Here is a 15,228-nt window from a genome sequence, read left to right as displayed (position 1 = left end):
TCTGGTTTCCAGCATCTGTAGTCATTGTTTTTACCTAGACGCCCAGAGTGCACCCCGACATATCTAACCATGATGGTATGACCAACCATCTCACCTGTGAGATGTAACGAGCTCCACAACCTAATTGACTGACTCCAGATGGATTAGACTCACCCCAGAGGGAATCAGGCCACCTGACCTGACTGTCCATCTAACCCCTCACCTACCTGCCACTGCATCCACCTACCCTCTCACCCATTTCTCAACTCAGTCACCTATCTGCACCTCGACCTTCCTGCCAACTCACCCCCATTACCTGACACACGTACCAACTCATTCAGCTGTCAGCCTACCAGCCCACCCACTCACACCTTCACTCATATAATCCCGAAAAACAGATAGAGGATACTTGGCAATCCTCTATTATTGCACTAAGCTATTCACAGGCTGAAGTGCTGAATGTGGACTCAATCTGTTCCCATTGTAGTGACTTGGTATTGTGAATGGAAAACTGTAGCACAAAGGGAAGCATGAATGTTGGGGTCCCTGATAAAGTTGAAGAGTGGAGAAATCTGTCACATTTATAATTGTATCGATGGCAGTGAATTTGCTCCTGAAGATTACATGAAATTAGTAAATGAACTGATTCCAGCTTCATTACTGAGATAATCCCAAGCAATAGCTTCTGGACCATGAAATAATTGTTCTCCATTCACCACATCAGAGACGAGTCTGGTGAGGTAATGTGTTTGTTCAATTACTTGTAAATAATTTAAATGAACAGGTGAATAACAATGTCAGTGGAGATTTATTCTCCATATAAAACCTATCAGAGTGGATCAGCGTGAGATCTTGTCAGAGTCTTGGGCACAAACCAATAGAAATCACTGTTTTTCACAGAAATGGGCTATTCTGTATTATGGGAGATAAGACGTGTTTATTATCCTTTAATTTCAGCTGTTGGAGTTCCTGGTAAGATGTTATCACATTTAATAGTGTTGTAAATCTATTGTTGGCTGTTCCTGACATTACATTTGACTGTTTTAGACAGCCATCTGGTCTGTCCAACAGTTGGATGATAACATATATGCTGCTGTTTCAATTTTGACAGGACCACGCCATATTGATAGTTGTCTTTGCTGATTAAAAGTTGGTATTATTGCAGGGTCCTTCTCTCCCTGAACGTATTGGAATTACATATCTGTGTTAAGAGCAGGAATCAGACCACCAGGAAGTGTTAATAATTTTACTTTGTGGGGTTAACCGCAGTGTAAGTTTTTAAATCAGCGTTGTTTCAAAGATTGATGAGGCACCACGTCTTATATGGATTTATCAAAACACCTATTCTCTGTGATAAAGTGTTCTGATAAGTGAATTTTCTGCTGTTTATAATGGAGGAGGTGGGCATCGGGCATTGTTGAGCTGGATATGTTTTCTGAGGGTGAGGTTTATCCTGATATATGGAACCGAAGTGATTGATAACTTTTCCATCATTATTGATCATGCATTATATTGCAGGTTATGTCGATTTCTGTAAAAAACATTGGGTTGAAATATTCACAGGCCCTGGTGTGTATGAGTTCAGAGCAAAGGGTCTGAAAACCCAACATTCCCGTGCTAGGGAAGGTGTGTAATATGGATCCCTGAAAGTGGGTTTTTGCAAGGGAAGAAGATGGTGATGTAATTGGAAAATGAGAATCGAAGGCTGGCTGTTGGAGTGGGTGATATGCAAGTCAAAGTTTTCACTGTTTCTGTTACTTTCAAACAAATGAGAGCTGTGAATTGGCCCACAGTGCATAATGTCTCCACTGACAGTTCGGAAAAAGGAAGTCTCAATTGATGTATGCAGCCAAGAGTGAAGGGGAGTAGACTCACAGCCTCTTTGAAATGTACCATTGTGTCAAAGAAAGTACACATGGAACACCTTTTAATTTACATCTGGTCTTTGGGAAACCATATCTTGCAAGGAAAGGCACTGAAGTTAGAGTCTTAAATATACAGGCAGTAGGCCAGAAGAACACAGCAGGCCAGGCAGCATGAGGAGATGGAGAAGTCAACATTTCGGGTGTAACCCTTCTTCAGGACTGTCTTGACTGACATTATGGCTGTAATTTGTCACATATATGCTGAGTTGTCTACCTGTTAACCATTAACTTACTGCAATTTGCCATGAATTCATGTTTAATATATATTGACTTTGCTTTGGATATTAGTATAAAAGTTAGATAAAGGAAACTTTGTCATTGGTTTTCCTTTCCCATTGAACTGTTTGGTATGTTTGGATCTTTGTTTTTGTTTCTTCTCAACAGGGATCATACACAGTACACTCTAAAATTTGAGGAGCGTTAGTTTATTGGGTTGATATCTAGAAGACAGTTTAGATTGTCTTCATTCCATGCGTGCAGATTAAATGAAAATTGTGCCGGCAGAGGTGGAAGCTTGGAGCATCTGGAGAAGCACTGAAACATTGATAGAGACTTCACTGTTTGGCTGGATTTGGTTATTAGACTGGTGAACAGGGTGCAGGATGTGAAGACAAAATTAAATGTGTAGCTGCTGATTGATCTTTTCCTCTCTCCTTCTCTCTGATAGTTAACCTGGTGGCCATTGTAATCCTATGCCGAGGCAAGTGTGGTCTCTCGCCATGTATCACTTGCTACCTTGTGGGAATGGCAGCTACCGATCTTCTTGTTGTTATCACTGATCCCTTATTGAGGTGGTCAGCCTCAATTTACTTTGCAGATTCCTTCATTTTCATTACTCCTCTCTGCATTGTCATTTATTTTTCAGCCGTGGCAGCCACTGTTGTTTCTGTGTGGCTCACAGTTGCTTTCACCATGGATCGATTTGTGGCCATTTGTTGCGAGAAGCTGAAAACAAAATATTGCACCAAGAAAACCGCGGCTGTGGTTATAGCAACAGTGACCCTGCTGGGCTGTTTGGAGTCTGTCCCTTGGTGCTTTGTAAAGGAACCAGAATATGTAATTGGTAATGTTCCCTGGAATTGTATCACAAAACCAAGCTTCCACACATCCCCTGGATGGGCTGCGTTAGAACTGATTCATTACATTTTAACACCTTGTATCCCTTTCTTTTTAATTCTGCTGCTCAATGTTTTGACAGTCAGACACATTTCAGTAGCAAGTAAAGTTCGAAGAGGACTTCGGGGCAAAAGCTACAGAGATGAGCACAATGATCCAGAGATGAAGAGTCGTAGGAAATCCATTATTTTACTTTTGAGCATTTCAGGCAGTTTCATCCTGTTATGGGTGTTACACATTGTGTACATCATTTACCGGCGAATTGCAGATATGATACCGTATTACTCCTATACTGACCCGAACGACACCATATACCGCACATCAAAGATGTTGCAAGTACTCAGTACTTGCACTAACACAGGTATTTATGTTGTGACCCAGACTAAATTCAGAGAGGAGCTGAAGAACGGGGTGAAATACCCATTTAATCTCATCGTTAAATTTCTGTCAACAGTCACAGGGACAAGCTTGTAGCCTTCTTCCTTGTTTTTCTCCCTCTCAGCAATGAACAGTTTAGATCCAACAGAGAGAAGAAACACGCTCCATTGGAATGTCTGCACCATGTGTGTTCACACACACACTCCCTCTCTCACACACACTCCCTCTCTCTCACACTCATCATACCCACACACACTCCTCACACACACTCTCCCTTTCTCACACACACACACTCTCTCTCACACACACACACAAACTCCCTCTCTCCCACACACACAGTTACTACCTCTCTCACACACAAAGAGACACACACACTTTCTCTCTCTCTCTCACACAGACATTCAGATTCAGACACAAACACATACATTCACAAAATATTGCAGAATAATATATGGATTGAACACAGCACAAATATAATGGGAGCAGGAGTAGGCCATTCAGCCTTTCATGCCTGCTCCACCATTCAAGATAATTATGGCTGAACATCCACCTCAGTCCCCTATTCTTGCTTTCTACCCCATAACCTTTGATCCCTTTAGCCCACAGAACTATATCTATCCCTTTCCTGAAATAGTCGCTGTTTTGGCTTTGACTGTTTTTTTTGAGGCAAAGAACTCCACAGGCTCTCTCCTGCCTGGTTGAAGAAATTTCTCCTCATCTTAGATGAAATTATGAAGGAAATTAGGAAAGTGAAGAGAATTGCTGTGGAAGACATTTCCACTGAAAGGTATGAACAACACAAAGATGTCTCCTCAATGTTAGGGGTCAAACCTTCCAGTTTCAAGATCGTTAGATTGGGTGTGGGCCAGAGGTAGGCATTGGGATCCTGTAGAGGTTGTGATATTGATCAGACCAATGACAATCTGGGGATCATTGCTGCTGCTGAGAAGATCCAGATGATTGTCCCAAATCTTCCACCCTCAGGATCATTGGAAATCAGATACATGACTCAAACTTTGAATTGGATGTCATTGGGATCATCTCCTGTCCCTCAGCCAACTTTTGGGAAGAGTTCAAAACAGCTGATTGCTACTTTCTCGGTCACATCTCTTTTGAATCAACTGTTTTAACTGAAGCTCACAGAGTTCCTGAGTTCGGTCACTGCTCGTTCAATTGTCCTGTTTCCCCAGAAAACACTTCCTGCTCAACACGAGACATCGATTCCTTCTCCCCTGCTCACTCTCCCCATTTAAACAAAACAGAGGGACTTGTTGGGGTGGGCAAGGGGCCGTATTTGGCTCCCGAGCATTCCCTACCTACTTTGGGGATACCCTGAGTAGACAATCTCACTCGTTTTCCCAATGGACACTGATGGCTTCTGCTGTTGCTGATGTCTGCTTTGGTTCCAAACTGGAAAATGTGAGGCCGGAGTTTGGGGGATCTGCTCAGGCACAGGGCAAGAGAAAAAGAGGACTGCAAGAACCACAAATATGTAACAGGAGAGGGAGAGGCAGGAAGAGGGATAATAAGTGATAGAAAGACAAAAGAAACAGAGAAGAGAAACAGAAAGGAGGAGAGAAAAGTAAAGAGCGATACAACGGCACAGACAAAGCGAGAGGGAGGAAGGGAGAGAGACTGATTTAGAGAGATGGAAAGGAAGATAAACATATAGTGAAGGACGGAAAGGCAGAGAGACAGATAAAGAGATAAAGACATACAGATTGAGAGAAAGGAAGAAAGATGGTTACAGAGAAATACAAGATAGAACAGAGAAATAAGAAAACAGAGAAACTGAGATTGAAAAGCAGAGACTCAGCAAGAAAGAGAGAATAGCAGAGGGCCTGCTAAAGAGATGAAAAAGCAGAGATAGGTAAAGAGATAGGAATGTATGGGATAGGTAAAGAGGGATAGAAAGGCAATGAGACAGATAAAGATAAAAAGACAGAGAGATCGATAAATAGAGAGAGAAATGTAGAGACAGGGAACGCAGAATATAAAGGGATGAACAGAGAGAGATAGCGAGAAGATAAAAGCGAAAGGAGCTGAGTTGTGAAGTGATGGAGAAATTTCTCAAACTTGTTTCCCTCCTGTTTTGGAAGTGTTAAAACACTGCCCTCTGTTGGTGACTGGAGGGACGGACCCGATGGCAACGACACAAGCAGAAGGCAGCGTCGCGTAGTGTTCAATCCACAATGGTACATACAATAACACAGCCTCAGGCTCAATGTGGACATTGTGAAATGAGAGGTAATCAGCAACAAGACATATTGCCAGAATCTTAACTTGTTTTTAAATATTTGCCTGTGATAAAATGTGTGATACAACTATGACTCAAAATCTTTGGTAAAAGCACATTGGAAATCGAAAACTCCCATTACCTTAAATAGGCTTAAATGTTTAAATGTTGCATTGATTATAGAAACATACAGTATAGATAATGCCCTTTGGTTTCTGTTTTTCTATCTCTCTTATCAATATGCCTGCCTTTATAACTCTCCGAGACGAGGGCTGTTTTCCCTGGAGCGTCGGAGGGAGAGGGGTGACCTTATAGAGCTTTATAAAATCATGAGGGGCATGGATAGGATAAATAGACAAAGTCTCTTCCCTGGGGTGGGGAGTCCAGAACTAGAGGGCATAGGTTTCGGGTGAGAGGGGTAAGATATAAAAGAGACCTAAGGGGCAACTTTTTCACGCAGAGGGTGGTCCGTGTATGGAATGAGCTGCCAGAGGAAGTGATGGAGGCTGGTATAATTGCAACATTTAAAAGGCATTTGGATACGTATATGAATAGGAAAGGTTTGGAGGGATATGGGCCAGGTGTTGGCAGGTGGATCTAGATTGGGTTGGGATATCAGGTCGGCATGGCCATATTGTCCGAAAGGTCCGTTTCTGTGCTGTACATCACAATGACTCCGTATAACTGTCTTTTTTTCTGTTTGCCTTTCTATCTATCCTTATTAATCTCTCTGCCTTTCGATCTCGCCTTTCTACCTCAGTTTCTATTTTTATATATACATATATATATATCACTCAGGCTGTCCTCTCTTTCTCTCGCTTACACTGCTGGAACACATCATCAAGTCTGTCCTGCCAAAACTACCTACATTACTCCCACCACCCAGTTGAAGGCCCGAAGCCTTGAATGTTGCGTCGTTCAAGTGCTCAGCTAAATGATAATTTAAAGTTTGCGAGGTTCCCCAATCTCAACTCCCCTCCCAGGCAGTGCATTACAGACCCCACTCCAACTGTTTAGATGTAAAACATTCCCGAAGCTCTCTTCCTGTTCGCTCCCAAAAGTAAACTTGGATTCAGGAATCTAAATTACATTTTCCCAAAATGAGACTTTACCAAAATGAGATTTTACCATGTTAACTATTATTTAAAGATTAACAATCCCACAAGACTTTTGGTTCATTAAAGTTTCTGTCCCAAGTTGTGAAATGGTATCTGATCATTGACTTCAGGAAGAAAGGAGGACACACACTCGTCTACATCAACGAAACGGAGGTTGAGAGCATCAATTTCCTCAGAGCGATGATAACTGACAACCTGTCCTGGACCTACCACATAGATGTGACGGTCAAGGAGACACAATCACATCTCCTCTCCCTCAGGTGGCTTAGGAAATTCGGCATGTCCATAATGACCCTCACTAACATTTACAGATGCCCCATCGAAAGCACACTGTCTGGGTGTGTAGTGGCCTGGTACGGCAACTGTTCTGTCCATGAGCTGAAGATTGTGATCACAGCCCAGACCATCATGGAATCCAACCTCCTATCCATGGACTCCATTTACACTTCTCGTTGTCAGGGAAAGGCTGCCAACGTCATCAAATCTCCCTCCCAACCCAGTAACGTTCTCCTACAATGTGAAGTGTGGAGGGGGCAGCATCTCTGCTATAGTGGGGGAATGGGTCTTGGAGTGCTGGGGGAGAAAGGGTGTTGATAATTCAGATTGAGTGGTGGGAATGTGAGAATGGCACAACCCAGACTGGGATGGAGGAGACAGTCCCACTGGGATGGGGACTGAGGAGAGAGGACATGGTGACTGAGGAATGTAACAAGGAAAGCTGAAAGAAAGGAAAGGGATGGGAGTGAGTTCACAATTTGAAGGTGTTGAACTCAATACTAAGTCCAGAAGTTTGTAAAGTGTCCAACCTGAAGATGGGATGCTGTTCCTCGAGATTTCAGCAGAGGTTTGTGACGTCACCACATGCTGGAGTTCCCACCCTCTGCCAGTGAGTTTGTGATGTATTCACCAATAGAGAGGGAGAGAAACGTTGACTGATAGCAGGACTAACCAATAGAGAGGGAGAGGACAGATAACTGAAGGTGAGATTAGCCAATAGCGCGTATACCTGTGTTTGAGGGCATTCTTGACCAATAGAAATAGGGAACGGTCGATTTACGGTCCACCTAAAGGCCAGGTTTGACCAATCGATAGAGAGGACTGACGACGGTGAGTACACTGACCTGTCGAAACATCGGACCAGCGTCTTAAAGCAGCACTGACCAATAGAGAGGGAGAAGGTTGAAGACTGAAGGCACGTCTCACCAATAGACTGGAGAAAGGATGGTGACCGCAGGCAGTACTGACCAATAAAGAGGAAGGGGGCTAGTGACTGAAGGTACGTCTTACCAATAGAATGAGGAAACAGCGGTGATTGAAGGCAGGACTGACCAATAGAGTGAGAGGCAATAAGTGTCTGAAGGCAGGATTTGCCAACAGATTGGGAGAGAGGTGCCAATTAAAGACAAATCCGACCAATAGAGAGGACGTACCGGTAACTGAATTAAGCTCTGACCAATAGAGAGGCAGAGCCGCAGTGACTGAGGGCCGATCTGACCATTGGAGAGTGAGTGTTCAAGTTCAATTTAAAGATTAGATTATTTGCAGTGTGGAAACAGGCCCTTCGGCCCAACATGCCCACACCGACCCATTCCAATCTTCACCTAACACTACGGGCAATTCAGCATGGCCAATTCACCTAACCTGCACATCTTTGGTCTGTGGGAGGAAACCAGAGCACCCGAAGGAAACCCACGCAGACACGGGGAGAATGTGCAAACTCTACACAGGCAGTTGCCCGAGGCTGGAATTGAACCCAGGTCCCGTGAGGCAGTAGTGCTAACCACCGTGCCACCCAAAGTCCACCTAATCAACAGGTGTATGATAAGTGTCTGGTCAGGTAGTTCAAGATTCCTAACCAGGGAATCAGTGGGAATGTTGCTGTTGACAAGAGTTGAAGCATCAGCTGAATTTGAAAATTAGCATTGTCTTCATTCACCAGACATGGGCATCGCTGGCTGGGCCCCGCATTTCTTGCCAATCCCTAGTTGCACCTTGAGAAGATGGTGGTGAGCTGCCTTCTTGAACCAATGCAGTCCATATAATGTCGGTGGACCCACAGTGCCCTTAAGGGAAGGATTTCCAGCATTTTGAAGCAGAGAAATTGAGGAAACTGCAACATACCTCTGATTCAGGATAGCATTCCAGTACCAGATTTGAAACATTAACTCTGTTTCTCTCTGCACAGATGCTGCCAGACCGGCAGCATTTCTCCAGTAGTTTGTTATAGATGATCAAGTTGTTTGAGGATTGTCACAGTCAAGTTTGACCTCTTTCCATATTGACAATGAATGTGAGAATCAAAAGTATTCTGTCCAACGTTAATTGATAAACACACTGCTTTAATGCCTGTATGTCACAGCTACCAAAGTGTCAGCTCCGTCCTTTCTGTTTGCTTTCATCCGGTTGGATTTTGATTTGGACTTGAGTACAGGAATACAGTGAAAATTGTACAAAGTTGCTATACTCCAGCAACATCATACTCCCCAAAGGTCAGGATGAAAAGCAGAGACAGAAATAAAATACACACAAAATGGGCTGTATCGAGTGGCATTATTCAGAAAATCTCGGATTCCTCACATTAAACATTCACACAGCAGGCTCCTGTCAGACTACCTGAAGGCTCCTAGACTGATTCCTGGAATGAGGGATGCTGGGAACTATGTTACGTTGACACAAATGGTATATTGGTCCTCGGAGTGAGGGAATTCAAGTCCAGGAGCAGGGATGTCTTGCTGAAACTGCACGGTGCCTTAGTGAGACCACAACAGGAAATTTGCGTGTGGATTTTGTCTCCTCATCTGAGAAAGAATGTTCTGGCAATGGAGGGAGTGCAGCAAAGATTTACCAATCTGCTTCCTGGGATGGCAGAATTGACATTTGAGGAGAGATTACATTGGTTCGGATTGTATTCACTGGAGATTAGAAGAATAAGGGGAGATCTAAGGGGTGTTATGGGGAGTGGCTGAGTAGGCTCGGATGTTTTACCCTGGAAATTCAGAGGCTGAGGGTTGATCTTACAGGAGTTTATAAAATCAAGAAGGGTATAGATAGGGTGAATAGCCAAGGGCCTTTGCCTTGGCTGGGGAGTCCAAAACTAGAGGGGATAGGTTTAAGGTAAGAGGGGATAGACTTGAAAGGGACCCCACAGGGAACTTTTTCACACGGAGGTTGGTGCATGTATGGAATGAGCAGCCAGAGGAAGTTGTGGAGGCTGATAAAATTACAATTTTTAAAAGGCATCTAGATTGGTGTATGAATAGGAAGGTTTAGAGGGATATGGGCCAAATGCTGACAAATAGATCTCGGTAGGATTAAGATGTCTGGTTGGTGCAGATGGGTTGTAGCAAAGGGTCTGTTTCCATGCTGTATGACTCTATCTCATAGTAAATTCAAACAAGATTAGAAAGAGTAGATCTAGGAAAGATGTTTTTGATACAAAAACATAAATCGTGGGATTAAAGGGAGAAAGTAGCAAGAGGAGACTGATTTGCAAGATCAGCTGTGACCATATTGAATGGAATGGCCTCATCCTGTTCTTACAGTCAATGTTTCTTCTCTGAGGAAGAGTTGAGCAGATTGGCTTTATACACACTGGCATTTTAAGAACAACATATAAGATCTTAAGGCAGCTCGACAACGAAGACTCTGAGAGGGTTCTTCCTCCTCGAAACTAGAATGATGGGGCACAGTTAAAAACAAAAGGTCTTTCAATGAAGACTTGTCTTTCTCTGCCATTGAATCACCATTGCACTTCTGTTCCCCAAAGGGCTGGGCCATTGCATACACTCAAGGTTGAGTCAAGTTTATGATTTAGGGTGGCATGGTGGCTCAGTGGTTAGCACTGCTGCCTCACAGCACTAGGGATCCAGGTTCAATTCCAGCCTCAGGCTATTGTGTAGAGTTTGCACATTCTTCCAGTAGTCTGTATGTTTTCTCCCACAACCTCATGATGTGCAGGTTAGGTGGATTCCACTGTCACTATTATGCATCCCTCGTTTACGTTTTATCCACTCCTGATTATTCTGAAACATCCAGTGTTCTCTGGGGTTGTTGTTCCCACATTTCGCCCAGAGGGAACATGTTGGGCCTGTCTCTTGCCCAATAACTCGAACCGCTGTGCTGCAGATTTACACTCAACTAGCTGTTCCCAGACTATTTTGGCTAGATCCTGCCTTATTTTAACAGAATATGGCTTCTCCAAATCCAACACCTAGATATCCAACAACAAGGAAGATAGAGGACTTGGTAACATGGCGCAATGAGAACAACCTCTGTCTCCATGTCGGCAAAACTGAAGAAGAGGTGGAATTTCTTTGATCAGATGATTATGAACGCGTGGTGAGGGAGCGGCTGTGATGGAGGCCCAGGACCTCCATGTCCTCGGCAGAGTGGGAGGGGGAGTTGAAATGTTGGGCCACAGGGCGGTGTGGTTGATTGGTGCGGGTATCCCAGAGTCTTGGGCCTCCTTCACCGCTGCTCCCTCACCATCAGACACCTGGAGGAAGAACACCTCATCTTCCACCTTGGAAAACTTCAACCCAGGGCATCAATGTGGACTTCACCAGTTTCCTCATTTCCCCTTCCCCCACCTCACCTCATTTCCAAACTTCCAACTCAGCACTGTCCCCATGACTTGTCCTACCTGCCTATCTTCTTTTCCACCTATCCACTCCATCCTCCCCCTGACCTATCACCTTCATTCCCTCCCCCACTCACCTATTGTAGTCTATGCTACTTTCTCCCCACCCCCACCCTCCTCTCATTTATCTCTCCATCCTTCAGGCTCTCTGCCTGTATTCCTGATGAAGGGCTTTTGCCCGAAACATCGATTTTACTGCTCCTCTGATGCTGCCTGAACTGCTGTGCTTTTCAAGTACCACTCTAATCTCGACTCTGCTTTCCAGCATCTGTAGTCATTGTTTTTACCTAAAAGACCAGACTGCACCCCGACATATCTAACCATGATGGTATGACCAACCATCTCACCTGTGAGATGTGATGAGCTCCACAACCTGACAGCCACCTGACCTGACTGTCCATCTATCCCCTCACCTACCTGCCACTGCATCTACCTACCCTCTCACCTACTTCTCAACCCAGTCACCCACCTGCACCTCAACCTTCCTGCCAACTCACCCCCATGACCTGATACACGTACCAACACATTCAGCTGTCAGCCTACCAGCCCACCCATTCACACCTTCACTCATATAATCCCGAAAAAGAGATAGAGGACACTTGGCAATCCTCTATTATTGCACTCAGCTATTCAGCCACTGAAGTGCTGAATGTGGACTCAATCTGTTCCCATTGTAGTGACTTGGTATTGTGAATGGAAACCTGTAGCACAAAGGGAAGCATGAATGTTGGGGTCCCTGATAAAGTTGGAGAGTGGAGAAATCTGTCACATTTATAATTGTATCGATGATAGTGAATTTGCTCTTGTAGATTACATGAAATTAGTAAATGAACTGATTCCAGCTTCATTACTGAGATAATCCCTAGCAATAGCTTCTGGACTGTGAAATAGTTGTTCTCCATTCACCACATCAGAGACGAGTCTGGTAAGGTAATGTGTTTATTCAATTTCTTGTAAATAATCTAAATGAACAGGTGAATAACAATGCCAGTGGAGATTTATTCTCCATATAAACCTATCAGAGTGGATCAGCGTGAGATCTTGTCAGAGTCTTGGGCACAAACCAATAGAAATCACTGTTTTTCACAGAAATGGCTCTTCTGTATTATGGGAGATAAGGCGTGTTTATTATCCATTAATTTCAGCTGTTGGAGATCCTGGTAAGCTGTTATCACATTTAATAGTATTGTAAATCTATTGTTGGCTGTTCCTGACATTATATTTGACTGTTTTAGACAGCCATCTGGTCTGTCCAACAGTTGGATGATAACATATTTGCTGCTGTTTCAATTTTGACAGGACAACTGTATTGATAGTTGTCTTTGCTGATTAAAGGTTGGTATTGTTGCAGGGTCCTTCTCTCCCTGAACATATTGGAATTACATATCTGTGTTAAGAGCAGGAATCAGACCACCAGGAAGTATTAATAATTTCACTTTCTGGGGTTAACCGCAGTGTAACTTTTTAAATCAACCTTTATCACAGAGAACAGGTGTTTTGATAAATCCATATAAGACGTGGTGCCTCATCAATCTCTGAAAAAACTGTTCTGATAAGTGAATTTTCTGCTGGAAGAAGATGGTGATGTAATTGGAAAATGAGAATCGAAGGCTGGCTGTTGGAGTGGGTGATATGCAAGTCAAAGTTTTCACTGTTTCTGTTACTTTCAAACAAATGAGAGCTGTGAATTGGCCCACAGTGCATAATGTCTCCACTGACAGTTCAGAAAAAGGAAGTCTCAATTGATGTATGCAGCCAAGAGTGAAGGGGAATAGACTCACAGCCTCTGTGAAATGTACCATTGTGTCAAAGAAAGTACACATGGAACACATTTTAATTTAGATCTGTTTTTTGGGAAACCATATCTTGCAAGGAAAGGCACTGAAGTTAGAGTCTTAAATATACAGGCAGTAGGTCGGAAGAACACAGCAGGCCAGGCAGCATTAGGAGGTGGAGAAGTTGACATTTCGGGTGTAACCCTTCTTCAGGACTGTCTTGACAGACATTATGGCTGTAATTTGTCACATACATGCTGAGTTGTCAACCTGTTAACCATTAACTTACTGCAATTTGCCATGAATTCATGTTTAATATATATTGACTTTTCTTTGGATATTAGTATAAAAGTTAGATAAAGGAAACTTTGTCCATTGGTTTTCCTTTCTCCTTGGACAGTTTGGTATGTTTGGATCTTTGTTTTTGTTTCTTCTCAACAGGGATCATACACAGTACACTAAAATTTGAGGAGCATTAGTTTATTGGGTTGATATCTAGAAGACAGTTTAGATTGTCTTCATTCCATGCGTGCAGATTAAATGAAAATTGTGCAGGCAGAGGTAGAAGCTTGGAGCATCTGGAGAAGCACTGAAACATTAATAGAGACTTTATTGTTTGGCTGGATTTGGATATTAGACTGGTGATCAGGGTACAGAATGTGAAGACAAAACTAAATGTGTAGCTGCTGATTGATCTTTTCCGCTCTCCTTCTCTCTCTGATAGTTAGCCTGGTGGCCATTGCGATCCAATGCCAAGGCAAGTGTGGTCTCTCGCCATGTATCACTTGCTACCTTGTGGGAATGGCAGCTACCGATCTTCTTGTTGTTATCACCGATCCCTTATTGAGGTGGTCAGCCTCAATTTATTTTGCAGATTCCTTCATTTTCATTACTCCTCTCTGCATTGTCATTTATTTTTCACCCATGGCAGCCACTGTTGTTTCTGTGTGGCTCACAGTTGCTTTCACCATGGATCGATTTGTGGCCATTTGTTGCGAGAATCTGAAAACAAAATATTGCACCAAGAAAATCACGACTGTGGATATAGCAACAGTGACCCTGCTGGGCTGTTTGGAGTCTGTCCCTTGGTGCTTTGTAAAGGAACCAGAATATGTAATTGGTAATGTTCCCTGGAATTGTGTCACTAAACCAAGCTTCCACACATCCCCTGGATGGGCTGCGTTAGAACTGATTCATTACATGTTAACACCTTGTATCCCTTTCTTTTTAATTCTGCTGCTCAATGTTTTGACAGTCAGACACATTTCAGTAGCAAGTAAAGTTCGAAGAGGACTTCGGGGCAAAAGCTACAGAGATGAGCACAATGATCCAGAGATGAAGAATCGTAGGAAATCCATTATTTTACTCTTGAGCATTTCAGGCAGTTTCATCCTGTTATGGGTGTTACACATTGTGTACATCATTTACCGGCGAATTGCAGATATGATACCGTATTACTCCTATACTGACCCGAACGACACCAGATACCGCACATCAAAGATGTTGCAAGTACTCAGTACTTGCACTAACACAGGTATTTATGTTGTGACCCAGACTAAATTCAGAGAGGAGCTGAAGAACGGGGTGAAATACCCATTTAATCACATCATTACATTTCTGTCAACAGTCATGGGGACACGCTTGTAACCTTCTCCCTTGTTTTTCTCCTTCTCACCAACGAACAGTTTAAGATCCAACAGAGAGAAGAAACTCCCTCCATTGGAATGTGCGTTCACACACACACACACTCCCTCTCCCACACACAGTTACTACCTCTCTCTCACACACACACACTCATACACACAGTTGTTACCTCTCTCACACACAAAGAGACACTCACACACTTTCTCTCTCTCTCTCTCTCACACAGACATTCAGATTCAGACACACACACATACGTTCACAGAGAGTTGCAAAATAGCATATGGATTGAACAGAGTACAAATATAATAGGAGGAGGAGTAGGCTATTCAGCCCTTCAAGCTTGCTCCAACATTCAACATAATTATGGTGAACATCCACGTCAGTCCCCTGTTCTTGCTTTCTACCCCATAACCTTTGA

General features: G+C 43.4%; 2 protein-coding genes across 2 annotated transcripts; both read left to right on the top strand.

Moving 5' to 3' along the window:
• Nucleotides 1–833: 833 nt before the first annotated feature.
• LOC148139302 (neuropeptides capa receptor-like) lies at nt 834–3,494 on the top strand. Its single transcript, XM_087980967.1, has 2 exons — nt 834–951; nt 2,572–3,494. Exons 1-2 carry the CDS (start codon nt 882–884, stop codon nt 3,492–3,494), a joined length of 993 nt encoding a protein of 330 aa, XP_087837093.1. The 5' UTR covers nt 834–881.
• Nucleotides 3,495–4,129: 635 nt separating this feature from the next.
• On the top strand, nt 4,130–14,813 carry LOC148139301 (uncharacterized). The gene is made up of 3 exons (XM_087980831.1): nt 4,130–4,185; nt 12,481–12,551; nt 13,891–14,813. Exons 1-3 carry the CDS (start codon nt 4,130–4,132, stop codon nt 14,811–14,813), a joined length of 1,050 nt encoding a protein of 349 aa, XP_087836957.1.
• Nucleotides 14,814–15,228: the final 415 nt, after the last annotated feature.

This window comes from Chiloscyllium plagiosum, unplaced genomic scaffold, assembly GCF_037043375.1.
Source record: "Chiloscyllium plagiosum isolate Xiang-an unplaced genomic scaffold, Cpla_swu_hap1 HiC_scaffold_38, whole genome shotgun sequence".
In the NCBI taxonomy this organism is placed as follows: domain Eukaryota; kingdom Metazoa; phylum Chordata; class Chondrichthyes; order Orectolobiformes; family Hemiscylliidae; genus Chiloscyllium; species Chiloscyllium plagiosum.
This window is presented reverse-complemented; position numbering and strand designations above follow the sequence as displayed.